The 22,119-nt window shown below is 39.6% G+C and overlaps 1 protein-coding gene across 1 annotated transcript; it reads left to right on the top strand.

The window, feature by feature from the left end:
* Positions 1-2,729: 2,729 nt before the first annotated feature.
* LOC106744835 (cadherin-23) lies at positions 2,730-16,767 on the top strand. The gene is made up of 24 exons (XM_014619880.1): positions 2,730-2,931; positions 3,668-3,819; positions 4,931-5,311; positions 6,645-6,774; positions 7,170-7,537; positions 7,721-7,859; positions 8,124-8,379; positions 8,658-8,932; positions 9,022-9,347; positions 9,978-10,289; positions 10,574-10,847; positions 11,257-11,557; positions 11,805-12,000; positions 12,098-12,255; positions 12,368-12,549; positions 12,734-12,957; positions 13,052-13,240; positions 13,641-13,934; positions 14,091-14,330; positions 14,539-14,724; positions 14,965-15,101; positions 15,261-15,652; positions 15,920-16,184; positions 16,411-16,767. Exons 1-24 carry the CDS (start codon positions 2,730-2,732, stop codon positions 16,520-16,522), a joined length of 5,691 nt encoding a protein of 1,896 aa, XP_014475366.1. The 3' UTR covers positions 16,523-16,767.
* The last annotated feature ends 5,352 nt before the right edge of the window (positions 16,768-22,119 follow it).

The raw sequence follows: 22,119 nt of genomic DNA, 5'->3' as shown, positions 1-22,119 counted from the left end.
TAGGCATATGTTAAAACGGAGATTTAGCTAATGTACGGACAACTACAAGTTTAGTTACAGTAGATTTATACTAAGTATGGCACCTATACATATAGCAAGTGACTAAAGTTTTAGTTGTAGCAAATCATTCAGCCAAACTATGATTATTTGTGTTGTCAGCAAAATCTTTTTTTTTTCGTGTTTAAAATTTCCTTTGAAGGATTTGTCCGAGAGACTGTTTTTCGCGCACATTCTTTTTTTCTATAGAAATCTTCGTCTACTATATTCTACGTTAGAATATTGCCGAAAAAAGGAGAATATTACAAACGGCTGGCGTGCCCAAAAAGATCCTTTACATATGTGCCCATGGTGTTGGGGAGCCCGTCACGCGAGGAAATTCTGTATGGGGTTGGCTGGGCAACAGACAGTATTATGGTGTATGTCAATATCCCGGACGGTGTTATCATTCGGAAGCATGCATGGCAGGTGTAGGAAATGACGTCACGCACCTCGGGACAGCCCCGCTGGAAATACGACCTTACTGCCCCTTTATTCAAAGCAACATGCGTAGAGAAAGCTTCCTTTATGCAGATGCAAGTTTCCATTCGCGGTGCCGCGGTTACCGGATGGTATACAAGCAGTTTTCGCGTTGCGAGTAAAATAAAAATACAAGAAGAATGGGAAAAGGGGGGAAAAATTGCCGGTTGTCGAATAATAAAATTATCCTACGTTTGTGGCGCGTCCTTATCGATCCATCTCTTCGAAGTACTTCGCGATACGAAGGTGAATGCAATTATAAGGAGTTAATTTTCGAAGAATATCTTAGTCACGCGATCTTGTACGTACCACGTATTCAAATATTGCGCTTCAATATAATAAAGGATTAAGCGAATCATCGTGTGTAACTAATTGCGATCGATAAGTCCGAGCAACGATCGAGGATCGTCCTATGTGGAAAAAAATAGTTGTACATAGCTCGAAGAAAGCCACACATGCGTGTATTAAATTATTATCATACGCTAAACGAAGGAAATGCGTATAAATAAAGAAACTGCAGTACGACGCAAATTTAAAGGAATTGTCACAAAAATGCACGCGTAAAAATCGGTGAAAATCGGGCAACGTGCGTTAAGCGCGAATAAAAATTGTGCTACCGAGTCTAATCCTTTATCGAGGAGTCTATCGGGATAAAATCCGACTCGTTTCCTGTACGTGGAAGCGGGCGTCTTTATTTACTTGGAAATCAGATAGCGGACGTACGTCGTGCATATTTGAATACGCGGGTATTCGCACATCGAGAAACTTCGCGCCAGCCTGTTATTTAGCAGAGTCTTAAAAGTCAAGAGCGTGGCCGATACACTCTGTTGGCAAGAGGAGCACCGTTCGGCGTGCTCAGTCAGTGTTCTTTAAGTGTCAAGCTATCCTAAAGGAGAATCTTTACACGAGCACGGGTCAGCGAGAACATTCCTTCCGCCTACCTGTCTTGCCGAACGGTCAAGTCTCGGGAAATTACCGGATGTCCTTTTAACCCTCGACATACCATCGTGATATTAATTAAATTAATGAATTAATTTGCGCTATTAAAATGTAATAAATGTTCTCTTTGAAATATCAATTTTTGCAAACACACTGCACGCAATTACAATCAGAATTGTCAAAAAATCCAAAAACTAAAATTAGGTCCGATGGAATTTTTAATATCTGTACTAAAGGTTAATTAAATTCTGTAAGAAAACTGATTTTTTTTAACAGACACTTTAGACGATATGAAGTTGTTCTTATTGGAAAAGTCAGCTGGTGCAGTTCTCAAATTTCCACCATCGTATATTTTCGCAACTCCCTTCGGAGTCCGTACTTGGAATTAGCTGAGATTAATGATCTCTCTTATCCTTTTATTCTTTGGAGGTTTTCTTAAAGGTTGAATTTGATAAAAAAATTAATTACAGCCATTGCACGATGTTGCAAGTCCTCCCGTCTAATTGGATTTAATCATTTTCTAGCGCAAAAATTCATTCGTTCTGAGCCGTGGCGCACATCTTTTCGAGATAAAATACACGAAAGAAGATTTGGTAGATGGAAGCATATTATATCATCGCTTCGTTAGCCGTATAAGATTCTAAAAGTACCGAGCCATTAAGTGTACCTTGCGTAATGAGTGCCGGAGGTCTAGTTGGGAAAATCATTCTCTTTTAATCATAATGCGTACGTACGTCACAATTTAAGCGCCGTGAGAAAACGCCGTTTCTTCCGGTAAGCTTTCACTCCGGCTTAATCTTGGTGATCGTTCACGACTAGCTACTCTTGACATTGCATCAAGACGACGTTTTGCCGAGGAGAAAGCAGCCACTCAGCGTAGATGCCAGTTTACCACTTATTAAACTAAATACACCTAGTAAATAGATCGATATACGTGTAAAACAAATAAAATGTGTGGAATCTGAGAAAAATATACGAGAGAGAAAAAAACGTGAAAAATATGCAAAAATATATATTTTTTTAATATAATCTGTATAGATAATAACATATTGCGCTTCTGTCCTACATTACTGATTCGTTCGTCTGTTTTTCGACCAATTCAATTATTTCTATTTAACTTATTCTTGACGGCATAATTGTTCACTCGCAGTGATAGTTTTACCGATTAATCGCATGATCGGTTCATGTACCGATTTCAGGACACTGAAAGCTGATTTAATCGTGGGACATCCTGCGAGAGCGATCATGTCGATTAGAAGCATTGCTCGATCAAGATGACGTCGGATAAGCAAACGAAATCGTCCTCTTGGCTATTACGATCCTGCAAGAGAAGCCGGTTTAAAATAGAATTGTTCTATTTGATTTTCGGATATTTGTTGACGCATTGCTCGGCTAGAAACAATCCTCCCAGATTCCTCATAGACGGACAAACGGAGATCGTGCTTAGACTGAAGGAGGGACCCGAGACTCCAATTGGTAAAGATTATTTTATTACATCTTTTTTAAAAGACACACCTATAGCTCCGTCATATTTTAAACTAAAATTCTTCCAGAACTCAGAAACACTTGGATCGTAAACTGTTTCATCTTTTTGTAAATTCGAGATATATTTATATTTTGCTGTATACTTTATGAAGGTATTTGAGAAAAATACACGCATTTTTCGTGCGTCTTATTAATTTTTAAGCAGCGTACGCAACGAACGTCCGATAAGGAAAATATCCTTATGAAAACTTGCCTATTGTGTAGAAAATTTTGTTCGACTCTGATACGCATGGTGTATGGAGGAGTACGAGCGCGTATTAATGCACACACGCGTCGGTGCTATGCTGGACCGGCCACGGATCACAAAATTTATTACTAGTTTACGCACCGACTTTCGAGCACCGTTGTATGAACCGTTGGCTCGCTTCCAGCCACGCGGATAAAGTTCGCGTTTAATAATTTTCTTCCGTGGCACTTTGTGACTTTCGACGGCTCTTTTTTATCCAAATCATTGTATTTGGACAAGTAGTAAGTAGAAAGCAGCAGTTAGAGCAGATAGAAAATTCATGTCTTAATTATCCACGGTAAGACATCTTCCTAGTTAATCACTCGACACAGTCGCGTGTGCTCTTTGAAACAGAGATCCCTTTCATACACATTACGTCTTTTACTTGCATTGCGTTGTATGTAGTGCGGATATTTTTGAACGAAGAGAAATTGTTCACAGGCAGCCTGATTTACAGACTCAGAGGCATCGATCCGGACGGCGACGGCTTGATATTTGGCGTTCGAGATCAGCCGGGTAGCGATGTGATTCGAGTTGAGAATACCAGTCCCGACGAAGCCAACATTTACCTAAACAAGTTGCTGGATAGAGAGGTAATTTGTGAAATCTACGATCTTTCTCCCGATGTCTCTTGCAGTGGCAGATATTGCACGATAAGCGGCTAATGAATTTCATCTTCGATTTATAATATTTAGCGGAATTAGAAGTTAAGCATCTAAAAGGTATTTAGCTCCTGAAATATTCTCGTCGAAGTCGTAAAGTCGAGGATGACGGAAAGAAAATTACGTCTTAAACTGTTAAAATTCAATTGCGTTTCAACGACGGCTGAGAACTATATTCGGTTAAATGAGACGTTTAGAGAGTTACTGGCCGATCAACTAGGAAGGTAGAGAGGACAATGCAGGAAGGAATACCGCAATAATTTTTATGCCGGTCTCAACGTTGTACTTATCTCTGTTTCGCACGAACGATTTACGCGCCATAAGTTCCCTTCCACCGTACCGAACCCCGGTCATCAGTGCGTCGCTAGCCAGCTAGATATTTTACTGCCCGAGGAAAAACACTCCTACCAGAGATAATAGTAATTAAAATCCTCGCAATTTCCAGTTATTTTTGTCCTATCGTTCGTATTTATCTCGTAAACAATTAAGAATAATCCCGGATGGGGAGGCTCGCGCGGGGGACCGGCGTAAATAATTCTCGTAATTCACCATGGTGAATTGTTTCTCCGTGTTTCACCTTATCCCTGTTATCCTTGTTACGGTGCCGCTAGTTACAGTCCGGCAATGTCGAAACCATTAAAGAGAAATTCAAGTACCAGCGAGGGGGACCGAGGTAACTCGAAACCGATCATCTTCGCGGGGACCCATTTCGCAAAGCTGTCATTTGTCGCTATCATCGGATAGCACGCGTGAAATAACGCGGCTCGGAAATTAACTTTCTATCGACGATGATACAGTACGTACGTCCGAGCCGCGATGATCGTCGCGCACGTCTGATACAATTTTTAAAACCTACTTCGAGCGTGTTCGGCTTAGATTCCTCGTAGTATTGGACACTTGCGTCTTACTTTCTTCGAGATATCCGCACGGCTCGATAAAGACACGCGAGTATGCTGTATTTTCACATTTCGAGGGATTCGCCCGCACCTTCTTTCGAAGGTAATCCGACGTTTAACGTTATCTGTGTGCTGCTCCCCATCAGACCAGGGATGAATTCGCGCTCGTGTTAACGTTGACGGACGGCAGACTGGGCGAGGGAAATTTCATCACGCAGAGTCTGCTGCTTCTGGTCGAGGATATTAACGACAACGTGCCGATCTTCCGTCCACATCCGCCCTCGTTGACGATCCGCGAAGACGCGAGGCCGCGCATTTTAACAACGGTGGAGGCCACCGACGCCGATCTGGGCGCTCATGGGCAAGTGGTTTATTATCTGCAAGAACTCGACGGTGACAACAACGTCTTCAGCATATTTACGGTGAACGGCAAAGGTATCATACGCTTAGTCGGTTCGTTGGATTACGAACGGAAGTATCTCTACCAACTGAGGATCTTGGCCGTGGATCGCGCGATAAATGAAAAGGTACTTTTTGTGTATTAAATCTACTATTATTGAAATATTATATTATGTTATCATTTCGAAGACTTGGAAAAGAACTTTTTAATTTTTCCGCGATTCTTTTCGATTTTTTCTGCACAGAAAATGGGAGGAAACCCGAATTTTTCCATTTCTTTCTGAGCAAAAATGGAAGAAAGCTTTTTAAAACTATAAATTATGCTCTATTATGTGTGTAAATTAATTCGGTGTCTATAGTTTTGCCCATTTCTATATATAATAAACATTTAAAATCTAAATATTTCTCCATTCAATTGTGGTTTTAAAGAGCTGCCATTTTATGTTTACAAAATATCACGCAGGATGATCGATATGACCTCCGAAAATAGTAGTGGACATTATTGTTGTCAATGAAATGCATATTCGGTACTGCATGCTTTTTGCATTTCTGAAACTGAAACAAATGTTGCTGAAGTCACAAAAATGATTTTTTCTGTTCTCTCAAAAATGCAGTAAGTTATACAACTTGTAACAAAGAGTATCAGAGGTTTCGAGAAAATGTCGAGAAGGCCTGTGCATGTGTGTTTCACGCTCGACCTCACGTAGTGAAGGAAATAAAAGACGCCAGCTTTAATGTGGGCTGGGAAGTTGTCCCGCACTCGATTTATTCTTTAGACCTTGCTTTTTTCAGACTTTCGTTTTTTTCAATCGTTGCAACATCATTTAATTGACACACATTTTAACAGAATGTTTAATAGAAAATTTTAATAGAATGTGTTCAAAATTCGAAATTCTATCGATAACTTTATTGATTCAAGCCGAGTTTCTGTCGCGATGAAATTCGACAAACGCCCAATGGACGACGTAAGGTTATCGGTAATAACGGAGATTATTTCGATAGTTAAAATTGTATACTTTCTATTGATAAATCAATCTTAACTTTTGACAACAGAGACGCGGAATTAGTTGACGCACCTAACATTACATATTAGTTGTAATATTCTTTTTTAAATATGGTATTATATTGATTTCAACATGCTCTCTTCCAAGTATCCTAAATAATACGAATAGTTGACGTAGTTATTCCCATGGATATAAGTTGAATTGCAATCTAGTAGTACACTAGTATTTGGATGTTCCAAGTTATAAGGGTATTATCTACGCGTAGTGCGAAACACGCGGATATTTCATAGATAAGACCCGTCTAAAATACGGTAGTCGGGCAGTTCAATGATTTTCTTCGGCAAATACAAACGCAGCGAAGGTTGAACAATGCCAGGAGACGATTATCTACATTCAGCCATTTACGTGAAGCAATTTCCTGTATATAAGGTAGTTTATTTATACTTAATTATTTCAGGTAAACACAGGAACGACTGCGATTTTGATCAAAGTACAGGATGTGGAGGACCAGCCGCCGGAATTCATAGCCATGACGCCAGTGGCGAGGATCAGCGAGAATGCCAGGATTGGCACATCTGTTTTGCAAGGTCAGCATTACACCGTCTGATTTAATCACACACACGTATGAGATGAAAAGATTATTGTGATATATTAACCGCATACCTTAGAATGAAAGATATCGGAATTATTTCTTTTTCGTTTAAACGATTTAACCGTGATTGCAACTTGTCAATATGATAACAGAGAATTCGAATAGCGAAACTTATTTATGATGGAGTAAATCACCGTCCTAAGATAGATAAAAGATTGATAATATCGATATACGAGCTGTATTTAAATCTTTAAATTCTTGAGTTATTATAAAATATCCAATGGAAATAAAAAGAAGTTTGTACCTTGAAGGGTTCAGAACTACAACTTACAAAAGTAGGTGTACAAGATGCTCTTGGCCCTGACAATTTAATGGTAAATTATGTTATAGTTCGTGCCGTGGATGGTGACAAAGGGATAAACAACAAAGTGACGTACAGCATCACGGAAGGGCCAAGATATCTGTTCGATATTAACGCGACGTCCGGCCTCGTGTTCACAAGGGCACAGCTGGACAGAGAAGCCGACGAGAACAGCGATGGCACTTTCATTTTGGAAATTACAGTGAGGGAAGTGTCAAAGATCAATCCACCGCCGTCTGTCAGTACCGAAGTCACCATTATCCTCACTGATGTGAACGACGAAACGCCGACGTTTAGAAGCGTGCTGTACCGCGCTGAAATAAACGAGAATGCGCCGCAAAATACACCGGTTAGCTTCATCGGCGATGCTGTGCCAGAAGTTTTCGATCACGACTTGGTGAGTTCGAAAGAAATCATGACGCTTAATTCGGCGTGTTGTCTCTGAGATTTTAGTTTTCAGCCCAGGGGACGTTTAGAATCTAAGAACAAGAAGTATTACCTCCCCGTGCAGAGTAATATTAATTTTATATTCTTAACGAGTCTTAAGAGTGCCTTTTGCGAGTGTGATGAATTTTTCCAGGGTTCCAATGGCACGTTTCACATATTTGTCGAAGGTGGCGGTGGAATGTTCGATGTAACGCCATTCCGTGGGATTAACGAGGCGCCGTTTTTAATACGCGTTAAGGACTCGAGTAAACTCGACTTTGAAAAAATAAAAGGTATAAAGAGGCAGTTCTACAATTTATTTTTTATTGGTTAAGCTGGATGCATTCTTACGTGAAATTAGTGTCCCATCTTCAGTATAATATATTCGTTAAACGTTACATTAGACAATATTAAGCTCCATATTCTATTAAAAAGTTGGATATTTGCTAACTTCTTAATAAACAACTTGATCAATAATTCAATTTAATTTACATTTAATTTATTCCATCATAAAAATCTGATTTTGTGTACAACATGTGAAAGCTCGTTCCTTGCAGAGGTAAATTTTACTCTCGTCGCGAAAGAAATCACACCGATCTCCCCGAAGTACAGCACTGTACCGGTTACGGTTCTTATAAAGGATCAGAATGACAATTATCCGGAATTTACGAAAAGCATCTACGAGGTCTCGATCCCGGAAAATTGCGCCGAAGGGACCACCGTGGCTTGGGTCCAAGCTTTGGACGAAGACAGCGGTAACTTCGGAACGAATGGAATACGATATACAACTTTAGGCGGTAGCATTGCACATGCGTAAGATAATAAATTACAAACGCTATTACAACATTAGGCAACGCAATTTTCATTTCAAATTATTAATATTAATTGAATTATCAATTATTAAATAATCAGCTACTTTCGGGTCAGTTTTAGAAGAATATGCACCATTTAGAAAGATCTCTTGTTGTCCGGCGTAACTACAGAAAAATTAACGACGGTCGCTTAAGAAATAAACAATGTCAAATGGATGGAGCAGAATCGCGACAAGGATTTGTAATTTACAAAAACGTTTCTTTTTCTCTCCACCGCAGGCTGGCGATGGATCCTCTCAGCGGTATAATAACAGTCAAACATTCCGGGTCCAATTTTGATCGAGAACTAGTAGCTCGACATTATCTCACAGTCGAAGCCCGAGACGATCTTGGAAAGGGGAACCGCAATGCCGCGCAGTTAATAGTCAACGTCGACGATGTCAACGACAACGCACCTGTGTTTCTACAGAACAGATACGAAGCGGTGCTCTTGGAGAACGAGGATCATTTCGAGTCTCCTCTGGTCGTCGAAGCGTTTGACATCGATTTAAACGGTCAGCGATAGCGAAAAACAAGTAACACGAATACACGTCCGTTAAAAATGTCACATCTCTCATATGTCGGCGTCACATTTAATCTACAGGGACGCGAAACAGCGAAGTGGTTTACGCTCTGGTATCGGGCGAATTCTCTCGAAATTTCTCGATCGATGCGAAACGTGGTGTCATAACGCCCAGGCATCCGCTGGATTACGAGGCTCTGCCTATCAAACAGGGACACAAAGAAACGGCTATACGTCCATTGAGATTGACTGTGCGCGCTAGAGATGTGGGCACGCCGAGTATGAGCTCCGATGTCCCTCTGATTATTTATTTGAAAGATATCAACGACAACGCGCCCGCTTTCGAAAGAACGGTTTACAAGAGAAACATCCCCGAGGATTTGGCGGGCGGCACGAGCGTCGTGCAGGTGTGTGTGTGTGTGTAGTTACTGTGTATAATATATAATATGTTACGCAGAGGGCTGCCACAAAAATTAAATTGGAAACTGCACGTGGAAGATTAAAAATTGAGAAGTAAACGTTCATCGCGATGATTTTCTAAAAATAAAACTAGAAAAGAATATCAAAATTTCTATATCTAATCTTATTAAATCCTCCACTCGTGATTTTTATTTTTTTTTGATGTATATATAGGGTGGACCATTTTACTGAAAAATATCTAAAATATAATATATAGGATAAAAAGTAAAATATATCGAGAAATATTCACTTTTCGATAATTTTACTCGAGTATTTTTATACGTAGAATAGACAGAGAAATCGATTTATGTCAAAGAAACTATATGATTTCGTTTAAAAAAAATGAAATTGACTTCGAAATGATCTTGAATTATCGGCTATAGAGCGAAATTAACATCACCAACTTATATTTCCCTCGAAACCTTATTTTTGTCCGAAATATTTTTTTGTAACAAGCGTAGGAAAAAAGATATTTAGATAAGGACATTAAAATGATCCACACTGTACATATGTTGCAATAAATGCAAATATCATAGAATTAATAATGATTACAATAGATATTCAAATTGGTGGCATAGGTGAAAGCTTGGGACAAAGATTTGTCATCGCCCAATAATAAATTGGTGTACCGAATTCAAAGCGGGGCTGGAGACAAGTTCGTAATTAGTCCCGAAACGGGCGTGATTCGAGTGGCTCCTGGCTCGAATTTAGACCCGGATCTGACATCGCCGAAAACAACGAGGTACAACTTAAACGTTATCGCGATCGACAGCGGCACGGAAATCCAACGGACGGCCGAGGTACTTGTGAATATCACGATCGACGATGTCAATAATAAACCGCCTGTTTTCGTCGAACCTGGAACTGTCATCATCAGAGAGAATACTCAGGTACGTGACCGATAGATTTGATCTATAAATTACAATTTTTTCCTCCTACATGTTTATTATCAAAAGTGTAGAATATTCGGCAACGAATGCTAATCTAACATATATTACGTCATTATTAATAATAATTAGTGTTCCCGATTAATAAACAGCTTATCGACTTGTTTCACACAAGTATTTACATAAAATAAATATATGTCATAATTGTTGGAAATTATTTGTAATTTGTTCCAATTAATATTTGTCTCACTTACGAAAATATCGATAAACGAACAAATGACTATTAGGTTGGCGCGTACGTACATCGCTTAGTGGCGCAAGATCCAGACGTGGCTCCGGAACTACGTTATCGGGTGGATTCTAATTCATCGGAGGCGCGAAACGAGGAGGGCACGTTAATAAAAATACAAGAATACGACTATTTGGCAGCGTTGGAATTAAACAAATTTGACGGTCTGTTGCGCATTGTAAAACTCTTGGACAGAGAAAGAGTGGAGACTATCAGGTTGGGGCTCGTAGTTGAGGATTTTGCCGCAGTAAGAGGCTTGCAAACTGCATCCGGTTAGTTTTGAGGAGATATCGCATGTATATGTTTCTGCACACAGTGCCAAATATTTCAGATAACTTTCAGAAATCTGTCGTGTACATTCAGAACGAATGAAAATTCGCGAGTTTTCCAATTTCACGTTTAAATAAAAATCTAGATAGCACAGTTAGTTTCATGTACGTTCTTTAAATATATGTAATTTGATACATATGTAATATGATTATGAAACGTTACATACGTTTAAAGAACATACGCTACTTGGAAAGATTCTCTTTAAATATATTTTTTGTAGAGCTTCCTTGTAAAGTTTCTGGGAAGTTCTCCACTGTGTATAGTTACAGACATTATTAAATATATTTACTGAAAATTTACTCTGGCATTTAAAGCCAAAGAGTAATAACGTCGCTATGAAAATGCTTGCAGCTACACTGAGTATAATTATCGAGGATGAGAATGACAACAATCCGAAGTTCCGGAAACCCTTTTATAGACGCTCCGTTACTGAAAACAGTAAAAATGGCGTTAATATCGCGAATATCGTTGCCGACGACGCTGACAAAAATCGTAGCATTACTTATTCCTTGCAAGGGCCGAAGGAGATAGCGGAGCTCGTGCATTTAGATCCTGAAACTGGAGAAATGGTCGTCGCTAGTAAGATCGATAGAGAATTATATTCGTGGCTTAACTTGACCATCAGGGCCACAGACTCCGGAGTTCCATCTCGGTATGCAATAATTATGCGATTACAAAATTATTTTTACTTGTTATTTTTACTGTTATTATATAAAGCTTAAATGATTTTCATTCATCTTTAAACATTTACACCATTGATGTAGATTATCACGTTTAATATCATGTTGATAGATAGCAATATATAACTTACTTATGAGTGCGATGGTTAATTAATGAATAATATTTCATGAGTATATTTTTGTAAAAGTGCTACTTTAATACTTTGTGATATTTCGCAGATCGAGTTTGGCGGAAGTGTATGTTCAAGTATTAGATGAAAACGATAACAATCCGTATTTCGTTTCGAACGTCAGTAACGTGACTGTCATGGAAAACTCCAAAATCGGCACGGAGATCACAGTTATACAAGCGAGAGATCCCGACAGTGGAGATTACGGCAAAATTACTTATCTTTTAGACAGAATGTCGTCACAGGTAAGAAGCGCGAGTGTATTTATAGCAATATTTGTGATTTTGCTTTTTATTTTAAGTAGACACAATTATCACTGTAATCGAATATTATTTCAAATAGGGGACTTTCGCTATCCATCCGGAAACCGGATCCCTGACAGTGGCTGACGTTCTGGATTGGGAGACCAAACACAGCTACGTTTTAGTTATAGAAGCTTGGGACAATTATCAATTCGGTTATACAGCGGGGGAGTCTCGAAATGCGTTCAAACAAATCCAGTACGTTCGTGAGATAATCGACGATCCGATTTTCCCGATTTGATCGTATCACAATTAGATACAACAGCCGCGGTGATTATAAACAGCGATATTACGAAATGTATCATTTTAGAGTAACCGTCATTGATATGAATGACAACTTGCCGAAGATGGATATGCCACAAGGTTGCGTCTCCATATCGGAGTTTCACGACATACGAGACCTGATTTTCGTCATTAAAACGAAGGACGCGGACGATCCAACCACACCGAACGGCCGAGTTCAAATTAGAATAATTTCTGGTAACGAGCTAGGTGCGTGCTTAATTTCAGACATCAGCCGATTCAACGTTTAACGATATTACAATAATGTACAGTGTTCGAACGAATGTATACTTAATTCCCCAAAATTAACCTACCTTTGAAAACAGCCAGCATATTCTTTTAAACACCCGATATCATTAATTTCTGAATGCTGACGAAATGTTGGTCAGAACAGGTTTATTCATATTGGAGCAAACTGATTATTGGACAGCGAAGATCAAAGCTGCGCGATCATTGAGAGGGAAATTCGGGAATTACACGCTACACGTGGAAGCACGCGATCTGGGAACACCGTCCAACAAGGATAACGGAATTCTGGAAATCTGTGTCACGGATTATAACGATAATCCACCATTGTTCATCAGTCCTCAGCACAATACTACCATTCGAGTTCCAGAGGTTTGTATCTTCGGTAATTTCGCGTAACACTCTGTGCTCTTTATTTTCGTAAAACAACGTTAATGAAGCGCCCAATGCAACAATGTTATTTCAGAATATAACAGTAGGAAGCCCGATTATTCAAATCGAGGCGAAAGACGCTGATACGGGATTAAACGGCGATGTACATTATCGTTTGAAGCAGGACCTGGCGGGTCATTGGAGGACCTTTCGCATCGACGACAAAACTGGCGTGATATCTTTAAAATCGCCACTGGACAGAGAGACTCAGAAGTTATATGAGGTATGTGAAGATAAAAGCAATTTTGTTTGCCAATTATATTTTATTTGATTGGCTATATCACGGTTTAATTAACTTTTGCTCGCGAAGATATCAGCGAGGAAATTAAGAATATATTGACTATTAGTGCCATACATTTCAATGACGCATCAATAAATTTTGAGGGACCATTCATAAATTTAGTATTTATCAAGCAAAATTACGTCCCTATATATTTATTTCATAATTTAAATAATAAATGTTTATTTGAAACGAAGTTGAAGCAGGTATATATACACAATATTACAAATACGAAAATATTATTATTTTTTATCAACGCTATATTTATACGTCAATTGATATAATAGAAATGCACAGATAATAGAAAAAAATTCTTAATAAAATTTGTGTTTCTCCCACACAGATTCGAGTGGAAGCATATGATTTAGGTACTCCGACTCCCTTAAGTTCCGATCTCGATCTAATCATCTATGTTCGCAACATCAATGATTTCGAGCCGCAATTTTTGCTGAATATTTTTAACATCAATTTCACGGAGGAGCAACCTCCTGGGTCGGAGATGATATTACTTCCGGAAACAGTCGACAGAGACGAAGTCGATGACTTGGACGATCCTCCTACTCTAGTTTGTTATTTTATAGTTGGCGGAAACGATGATGGATTGTTTGTTTTAGATATCTACAGACACGAACTTAGCGTAAGTAACTAAAATTAAAAGAACCATCGGTTCTTAGGATGTTGCAACTGAAAAACAGAGATGTATTTATATATAATCGGGAAAACGGTGATAAAGTGAAAATCTTATTTACCATTTGGCAATCTGAGAACACCGTTTATATTGTCCGTTACTTAGACGGCTAAAATACTGGATAGAGAGCAGCGAGAAGAACATATTTTGCTCATTAAAGCAACTGAAGATTGCGAGACCGTGCCAGACGATGAAACGACATTTGATAAGGCCGATGACACTTTGTTGCAAGTCGTTGTAAAAGTCGACGACATCAACGACAATGCACCGCGATTTATTAACAAAATTTTCACGGGCGGTGTCACTACTGAAGCCGATTTTGGCACACAATTTATGCATGTTAAGGTAATCTTATAGAAAGGTAATCTTAAGGTAATCTTATAGCTTGCAGAAAATCGTTACGCGGGATTACAGATCTCTTCATTGATTTTTTTATCGCATATAAATTTATTGCCACGCAGTTTGCGTACTGCGTAATATTTCTCTGTAATCTCAGAACGCATGTCTATAATTCGTGATGTCCATACATTCCGTATGCTGATTCATGTTGCAGGCAATTGATTTGGACGCAGGTGATAACGCGATGCTCGGTTATTATCAAGTTGGCAAAATCCATATGACATTAACCGAGGGTTTCGAAAATATGCAACTGCAGCCTTTTCTCGTAAATAAGGATACTGGAGCGGTGAGCCTGAATTTTGATCCGCAACGAGGGATGAAGGGTTACTTCGATTTCATGGTATAATATTATCGGAATTGATTTCTCTTCGAACTCAAATCAAACTTTTCAAATCAATTTCCTCGAAAACAATATCTAATATCACATATTTTTCATTTTTTTCACATAATAAAACAATATTTCTTTTTGTTACATTACCTTTAACATTATTTATAACTTACTTATTTTGCGTAACAAAGTAATGTTTTTTTATTATCTATGTATGGATATTCAAGATGTAATATATATATAAATATATAGGTGCTCGTTAACGACACGTACGGCTTGCAAGATACTGCGAGGGTTTTCATTTATTTATTGCGGGAGGATCAACGAGTTCGTTTTGTTCTTCGTCAACATCCGCCGGAAGTCAGAAGTCGAATCGAAACATTCCGCGAGTAAGCAAAGTACCTACCGCTTTCTATATTATCGACGACCACGCGATAAAGCTTACGAACGTTGGATAAAACGCTGGAAAGAATATCTGAGTATTGTTCATAATAATATTTAAATAACAATTGATATTAAAGTAAGAGGCATACATTTTTTATACACAGAGTTCTGGGCAACGTTACCAGCGCTATTATTAACGTCGACGAGTACAAAGTGCACGAGAATCAGGACGGTTCTGTGGATCGGACGAAGACGGATTTATATTTGCACCTCGTGAATCGTCGAGATAATTCGATTCTGGAAGTGTCCGAAGTGCTCGAGCTGGTCGACCGGAACATCGAGAAGCTCGACAATCTATTCAAGGAGTTCAACGTCCTCGACACGCAGCCGGCGAAAGCTCAACCGGTCATGCAGTACGAACAAGCCGGGACCACTTTCTGGCTCCTCACGTTGACCCTGTTTCTAGGAGCTCTACTGATACTGTGTGTCACGCTGTGTTTGTCACAAAGGGCGTCTTTCAGAAGACAACTGAAAGCGGCAAACGCGTCACCGTTCGGTAATGCAAACAACACGGACAGTTTACCATAGAAAGCTTCTTGAAGTTCGCGCTCCACTTCAACAATTACTACTACTGTCCGTCACTTGACTCAACCCTTTGATGTCAACCGAGATACGAAGTTAATTTAGCGAAGTACACTCTTAGGAATTCCTTGGGAAGTCTTTGGGAAAACGCGCGTCCCGCAAAATACGTTTCCCTCTTGCGCGATATTGCGATGTTAAAATCGCTTGAAAATTCTCAATGTTATAATATATGTTCTTAAAGGTGCGTCGGATTCGGAATTCATCCGAAGTCCTGGTCGTGTTCCAAATACGAACAAACACAGCATGGAAGGCTCGAATCCTATATGGATGCACGCTTACGAGAACGAGTGGTTCAAGAGCGACGAGTCGTTCAGCCATACGTCCGAGAGAGATTCCCTCGATGAAAACGCGCTTAATAACGAGGAAATAATGAACGAAGCCAATGCAAACCAAAGAGCAGAGGATAAACCATATTATATAGAGCCGAGGGTTTCGACTATTTCCAGGTATCTGAGTTACTTTTCAGACTTTACTGTCGCTTCTTCATATGATGCCATAATGTGAAATATATATTTTCACATTTACGATATAGAAGATAAAATTTATCGGAGTTGCGCAGGTTTCAGTCATATTTCAGTTTCATTTCAACGTTTGCAATAACCTATTGTTATGTCCGATATGTATAATATGTGATGCAATACACATGACTCGCATTGTTTTGTATCGTTACAGCGTCGAGAGCATAGATATTCAAAATGATTATAGCAGAGATTCACCGATTTACGCGGGACACAGCGCAATCGTCAATCCTATGGGGAAAAAGATCGAAACAACGGAATTATAGTGAATCACTAGATATCAAAATCACAAACTGTTAACCAATTGCATTATCGAGTTATAATGTAGATACACAGTGCGGTGCAGAATTGCGTTGTAAATAATTACGTTACACGATTGACTAAAACGGATACATCTTACGAACTGTTATAAAAGACGTCAGACGCAGTGTCCTCGCGAAGTATTTATTGTGCGTGTATGGTGCGAAGTTAATAGGCGATGATGTATATTTAATTTATATTGTACGATATGCGAGAGATATTTAATTATCATAATGAGTGCCGAAGTTTTACACGAACGACTTTATTCATACGTTAATATTAATCAACATCGACTAAGGATCTGCACAACGACTCGTCGTACAACAAATTTTTGTACACACTCCTTTGTATTTTTTATAGTCAAGTAAAAATAATTTTTTTTCAGTAAACCGTGTCTTTATAACATAGCCCTTTACACTTGAGAAAAAAAAAAAACCCGCGAAGTTGCGCGTACAGAGACAAAAATATTGTGTGTTAAAAAAAGGTCCACTAAAATTTTGTGTTACTTTAACATGGGGAATGTGTTAAAAAAATATACAAAAATAAATAAATAAATATGCAAAATTTCAGTGGGTCGTTTTTAACAGAAAATTTTTTTGTAGCCAATTAATCCTAAGTATTGTGTAGGCAAGTAATTCCAAATTCCCGACGTTCCTCTCGGATCAATATTCCTCGATTGAACTCCGCGTAAGTGAAATACAGCACGCGCGATAAGAGAGAAAATATCGCTGGAAAAAACTTATATTGAAACGTAATAATGAGTAATTTACAGCGGCGCTAATTATTCCGGTGCGCAATTCGTGCGACACGTATCGCTAAAACGCAAGTGTGCGCGACGGAAAATGAGCGACTCCCGAAAACGATCGAGCTCGTGTTGTACGCACAGTAGCAGGTCACGGGTTGAAAAGTCAGGTAGCCGAGGAGACGGTTACCTATTCTCTTATCGTCTTCCTGAACGTCAAGTTCGCGTGCAACCTCATGCTAATTTACTAGGCGGCTATATAAGCTACCGGTCAGCGGTTGACCTCACCGGCGTATAGGCGTCTTTAAACTCTCGAGGACTCTCTCTCCCAACGTAATGGCGTCTCTCGCCTTTTCTGTACAAATTCGCTATTACGACGACGCAAGATTCTTCTGGTGGTAGTTATCGCTTTCTGAACGTGTAATCTTCAACTTCAAAAATGTTCCGTGAGCCTCGTAATGTAGCGCGCGTGAGGAACTCGAGACCTATCGTCCCCGATCCACATTTTTCTGATTTTCAGATATTTCCGCGCGAGTAACGATTTCCATCACTTCAAACTGTGATAACAAAATGTTGGGAATTATTATCGATTAAACAATATACAGACTGATACGTAATCTAAGAATTCATCATATAAACCGGTAAAACGATATCAAAGATTGCGATTAGCGACCCTCAGAAATTAGACTGCTGATATTTATCGCCACTCCTTGAAATAAACACGCAAACCCGCGTTAAGAAATCCCCATCGAGAGGGTTGCGACTGTTATTATCCGATTTACCGAGACACTGAGTCACCGGAAAGCTTCACTACTCTCCTGAGCTACACTTGAAGGCGAACCTTAGTGTGACACGTGGCAAAAAGTTGTATGGCTTTATTTATATTTAACAATGCAAATTTTAGAAGTTGCATTATCTTGCACGACGGTTTTCCTTGAAATCTCTGAATACATTACGTTGCTTTTAAATATTCTTCTGCTTTAGAAATCGCGTTATTTGACACGGGAAGAAAGAACTCAGTTCTTGCAACAGAATAAGGATCAGATGAAAACTCGGTGACAAGAAGTGAAAACTCGGTGACAAGAAGTAATATCTCCGCTACCGCTACTGAGAACACCCCTGTGAACATTCAGCTGTATTAAAACTCGGTTGAGACAACTGAAAACAATTGACTGAGTAGAAACCTCCTATAGGAATCGTTCGTACAATCGAATTTTCGTCCAGGCCCAGGCAGACGGAAAATTCAGTTATACCAACGGAATTGCTTTTGTTTCGCGTACTTGAAATTAAAAGAACGAAACGAAAGTACAATGATCGGATAATACGATGAAAGTCGACGAACGATCAATTGCGAGACGATTTACTTTTCTCACTCGACGAGGAAATTATATTAGTCCGAGGGCTACCACACATAGCTACATGCACCAACGAAGTTAATGGAGGGGATGGTCGCCGATCGTGACGTGCACGTGACTCGTAGAACCGCGTCGACGTTGGGGTTGAACAGTACAACCCCTTTCACACGCGCGGCATACGCGGCCGCGTGAAGTGTGTTCCCAGACGATCCTCGAGAATGTTGTCTCTGGATCACGGTTGATCGCTCCCGCCGAGCGCTTCAGTGATTTCCCTCCGGTGCGATTCTCGAAGGGAGATAAACGCGTGGTTACGCGCAATCGGGATCTTCGCGCGTGAAAATGAACGTCTAAAGGGAAAGAGCAAAGAAAAGGCGTAATGTGCTAGAAACAACGACGAGAGGATTAATTCGAGAAAGAATCGTCTCGGGGAACAGGGGAAAATCCATTTCGGGGATGTGTGCGCGATTACCGCATTACCCGATGATTCACTCGATGTACGGTCGATGGATATTCGTATAAATATGAACTGTTTCGCGAACTCGTGATTCCCCCGCGTTCAGGTAAGAGTTTTTCCCGCTCTTATATTTTCGACGATACCACTGAAATATTATGAGCATCGCGAATCGCATTCGTCAAAAGAATTTCAATAGCACGAATATAAGTTAACTAATTAAGCAACTTATATTAACTAACATATTTAACTTATATTAATATAAGTAAACGTGATGGAGGAAATGAAGCACAATAATGATTTGTATTTTCCTGTCGCACAGAAAAATACTAAGTCATTTCAAATATTGTTCTTATTTCGTCCCAAAATGAATTAAAGCTGTCAATTTCGACTATCCGGATACCGTAGTCTTCCAGTAACTGAGTATGCAGCTAATATCAGACGTTACAAATTATTAATTTTTCTAACGATAACAGATAATAATAACGTGTGAAATTAACCGTATACTCAGTTGCCGAAAAACTCGGGTATCCGGGTAATTAAAATTGACAGCATTAAAATGGATAAATATTTGATTACATCTTTATATGGGGTTTCCTAATTTTTTTCCGTCTCGTTTATTTTACAGTGTGTACGCGTTGTTCTTCTTCTTAAGGAATGTTTCATGTTATTTACATTTTTTATCCATTTTATACATGGATTACATGAAAAATGAATAAAACAGACCATGGGATCGGATCCAACTCCACTTTTCTGATTACGTTGAAAATTCATCTTGTTGTTAGAGGGTTAACATTGCATCAAATATTCCAGATATTGCAACAACGTCTCCCTCTGCGCTGAATTTCGATATTTTATGTTTTGTGTGACTCGTAATAATCGTAACGCAAATTAAAGAATCCGAAAGTTATCCCGCCCTATGATGCAATTTCGCGGAGGAGATTATCAATTAGAGGGTTAATGATTTCTATTCAATCGCAATGAGACATCGGTATTACACATTCATGACAAAATGTCGGTACAATCGGCGGAAAACGACATATCGACATTCTTCACGTGCACCGAAACTCCGCCGCCGCGACGGACACACGTCGAGCATGCATTTATTTATTATATATTAACAAAGCCCGTTCCGCGTAAGTTCACGTGGATTTTCGATCGTACCCACGTGCGAATATCGATCTCGTGACGCGAGCCGCGGGAATGCAATGGGAAAAAGGAAAAACCTATCGATCGTTCGCTCAGCCGCGTGGACACTGACCGGTAAAAATATATAGCGCGTGGAGGCGGGTTGAAGCCCGTTTCATTGTTAGACAAACAAGAATCCTGTTGTCGGATGTACGTACGAGAAGTTGATACTAAATATTCCATTGGCCACCTATCAGCTACACCGTGGAATATTTATGCAATGTCAAGGCATCAAGACACTGACAGAAAATGCCCATCGTGCGAGTAGAAAAGCGGAGGCATGAATGCGGAATGAAACGAACGTTTCCGAGCCTGGTAGAGTTCTGAGAAGAATATAGACCACTTCCCGCGACGCGAGGACTCGCATTCTCGCGCGACTGAAAAGCTGAAGTGCAAAAAAGAAAGATACGGAGAAGAGCAGACGGAGCGATCGATCGGCGACGATCGAAAAATTTGACCTGCTTCTTCGTATGCTGAGTACTTGTCCGGTAGTCACGCACCGCTAATGTCCAGACACGTCACTGACTGAAATCCTTTTACAGAATTACATCCGGTCTCGCTTTTTCCGTTATCGCTAAGTGACGACACAATGAGTGTATCAATGCGAGAAGCGCGGCTCATTTTTGCGGGTTATTTTTGATCCACTTGTACATTCGTTTTTCCAATTTCATTACATTTAAATTTTCATCACTGGAGAGCGTTCTTCATCATAAAACAATTAAGCAGCCATAAAGTTTGAAAAAATCCACAGATTATTGCAAAAAAGGTGGGTCCGAAATGACCCATTCGCGATTCTAGAAGGGAAAAAATTGCCACAGTTCCAATATTACAAACACGGAGCATATAAGAAACTAATCGAATTTACATAAATCTTCTAGTCGCTAAAAAACATGTAAATATCACTATCTTTAAAAGATAACTTGATATTAAAGTGATATATTAATTTTTATGCACTGTTTAATATTTATAACGCTTCGGAGCGTTCTTAGGTAACGTCGCGCATTCTCCCGCTTAAAGTTCAAGAATTAATCGCACATTGCAGATAGGAAGGTGAAATATACCATCGTAAACATTTTTCTGTCCAGCGAAACGAATGTCCCGGGCATAACATATCAGTCCCGTTGTAGAGATGTGGTCGATGACCCACATTTTCACCTATCCTATAACAATCATGTGCGTGCCATATCGCCAATCATAAAGACATGTATGTGTGTCTCCACGAATGATTTCATCCACACGAGCGCGATAATGCGAAGCGAGTCATGTACAGTATTGACGGAAAGCGGGTCCATCAAGTTGCGGAACGCAAATGAAAATACGTCGAGCGCATCACAGAACTTATGAAATGTTGTGTTTTAGGGTAACCCACTCAAAGTTATTATTTTCCATCGTTTCATTGTGTATTTATGTATCGCTTAATTTTTTCCTAAAAGCACTCGCGAGATTCCGACGTCGATTGCGCGATATGTTATTAGGCCTTATTTCACGTTCTTACAGTTTATAACGCGTATCGAGAGCGTGGTGTTGATCACCCGATACGTCGCTTTGGGACACTATAAACGTTGTGCACAACGAATATCCACGACCCCGTTTCGTGATCATAAAATCGATACGTACAATCGTATCTAAACTCGCCATCTTGTCGCTATTAACGTCGATTACGTGTGAATTATAGCGATACGGTATTATCAATTCGCCATTACTTACTACACGCGTAACGTGGCTCTCAATGCATTCGTCACCCTCCACAGTCTCGAGCGCCTCGTACTTCATCCCCGAGAAGAGAGCTCACAGAGATACAGGGAAATTGCGTTTAACTTTTCCAGA

The sequence above is a fragment of the Dinoponera quadriceps genome, unplaced genomic scaffold, assembly GCF_001313825.1.
Source record: "Dinoponera quadriceps isolate SergipeBrazil2010 unplaced genomic scaffold, ASM131382v1 scaffold1308, whole genome shotgun sequence".
Classification (NCBI taxonomy): Eukaryota; Metazoa; Arthropoda; class Insecta; order Hymenoptera; family Formicidae; genus Dinoponera; species Dinoponera quadriceps.
This window is presented reverse-complemented; position numbering and strand designations above follow the sequence as displayed.

Excerpts from the sequence above, each read along its gene's own strand:
- LOC106744835 (XM_014619880.1), top strand. The coding sequence starts at position 2,730 with ATGACGTCGGATAAGCAAACGAAATCGTCCTCTTGGCTATTACGATCC. Across the intron at positions 13,935-14,090 it reads TCTACAGACACGAACTTAGC|ACGGCTAAAATACTGGATAG; the intron begins GTAAGTAACTAA and ends TCCGTTACTTAG. Across the intron at positions 15,102-15,260 it reads CGAATCGAAACATTCCGCGA|AGTTCTGGGCAACGTTACCA; the intron begins GTAAGCAAAGTA and ends TTTTATACACAG.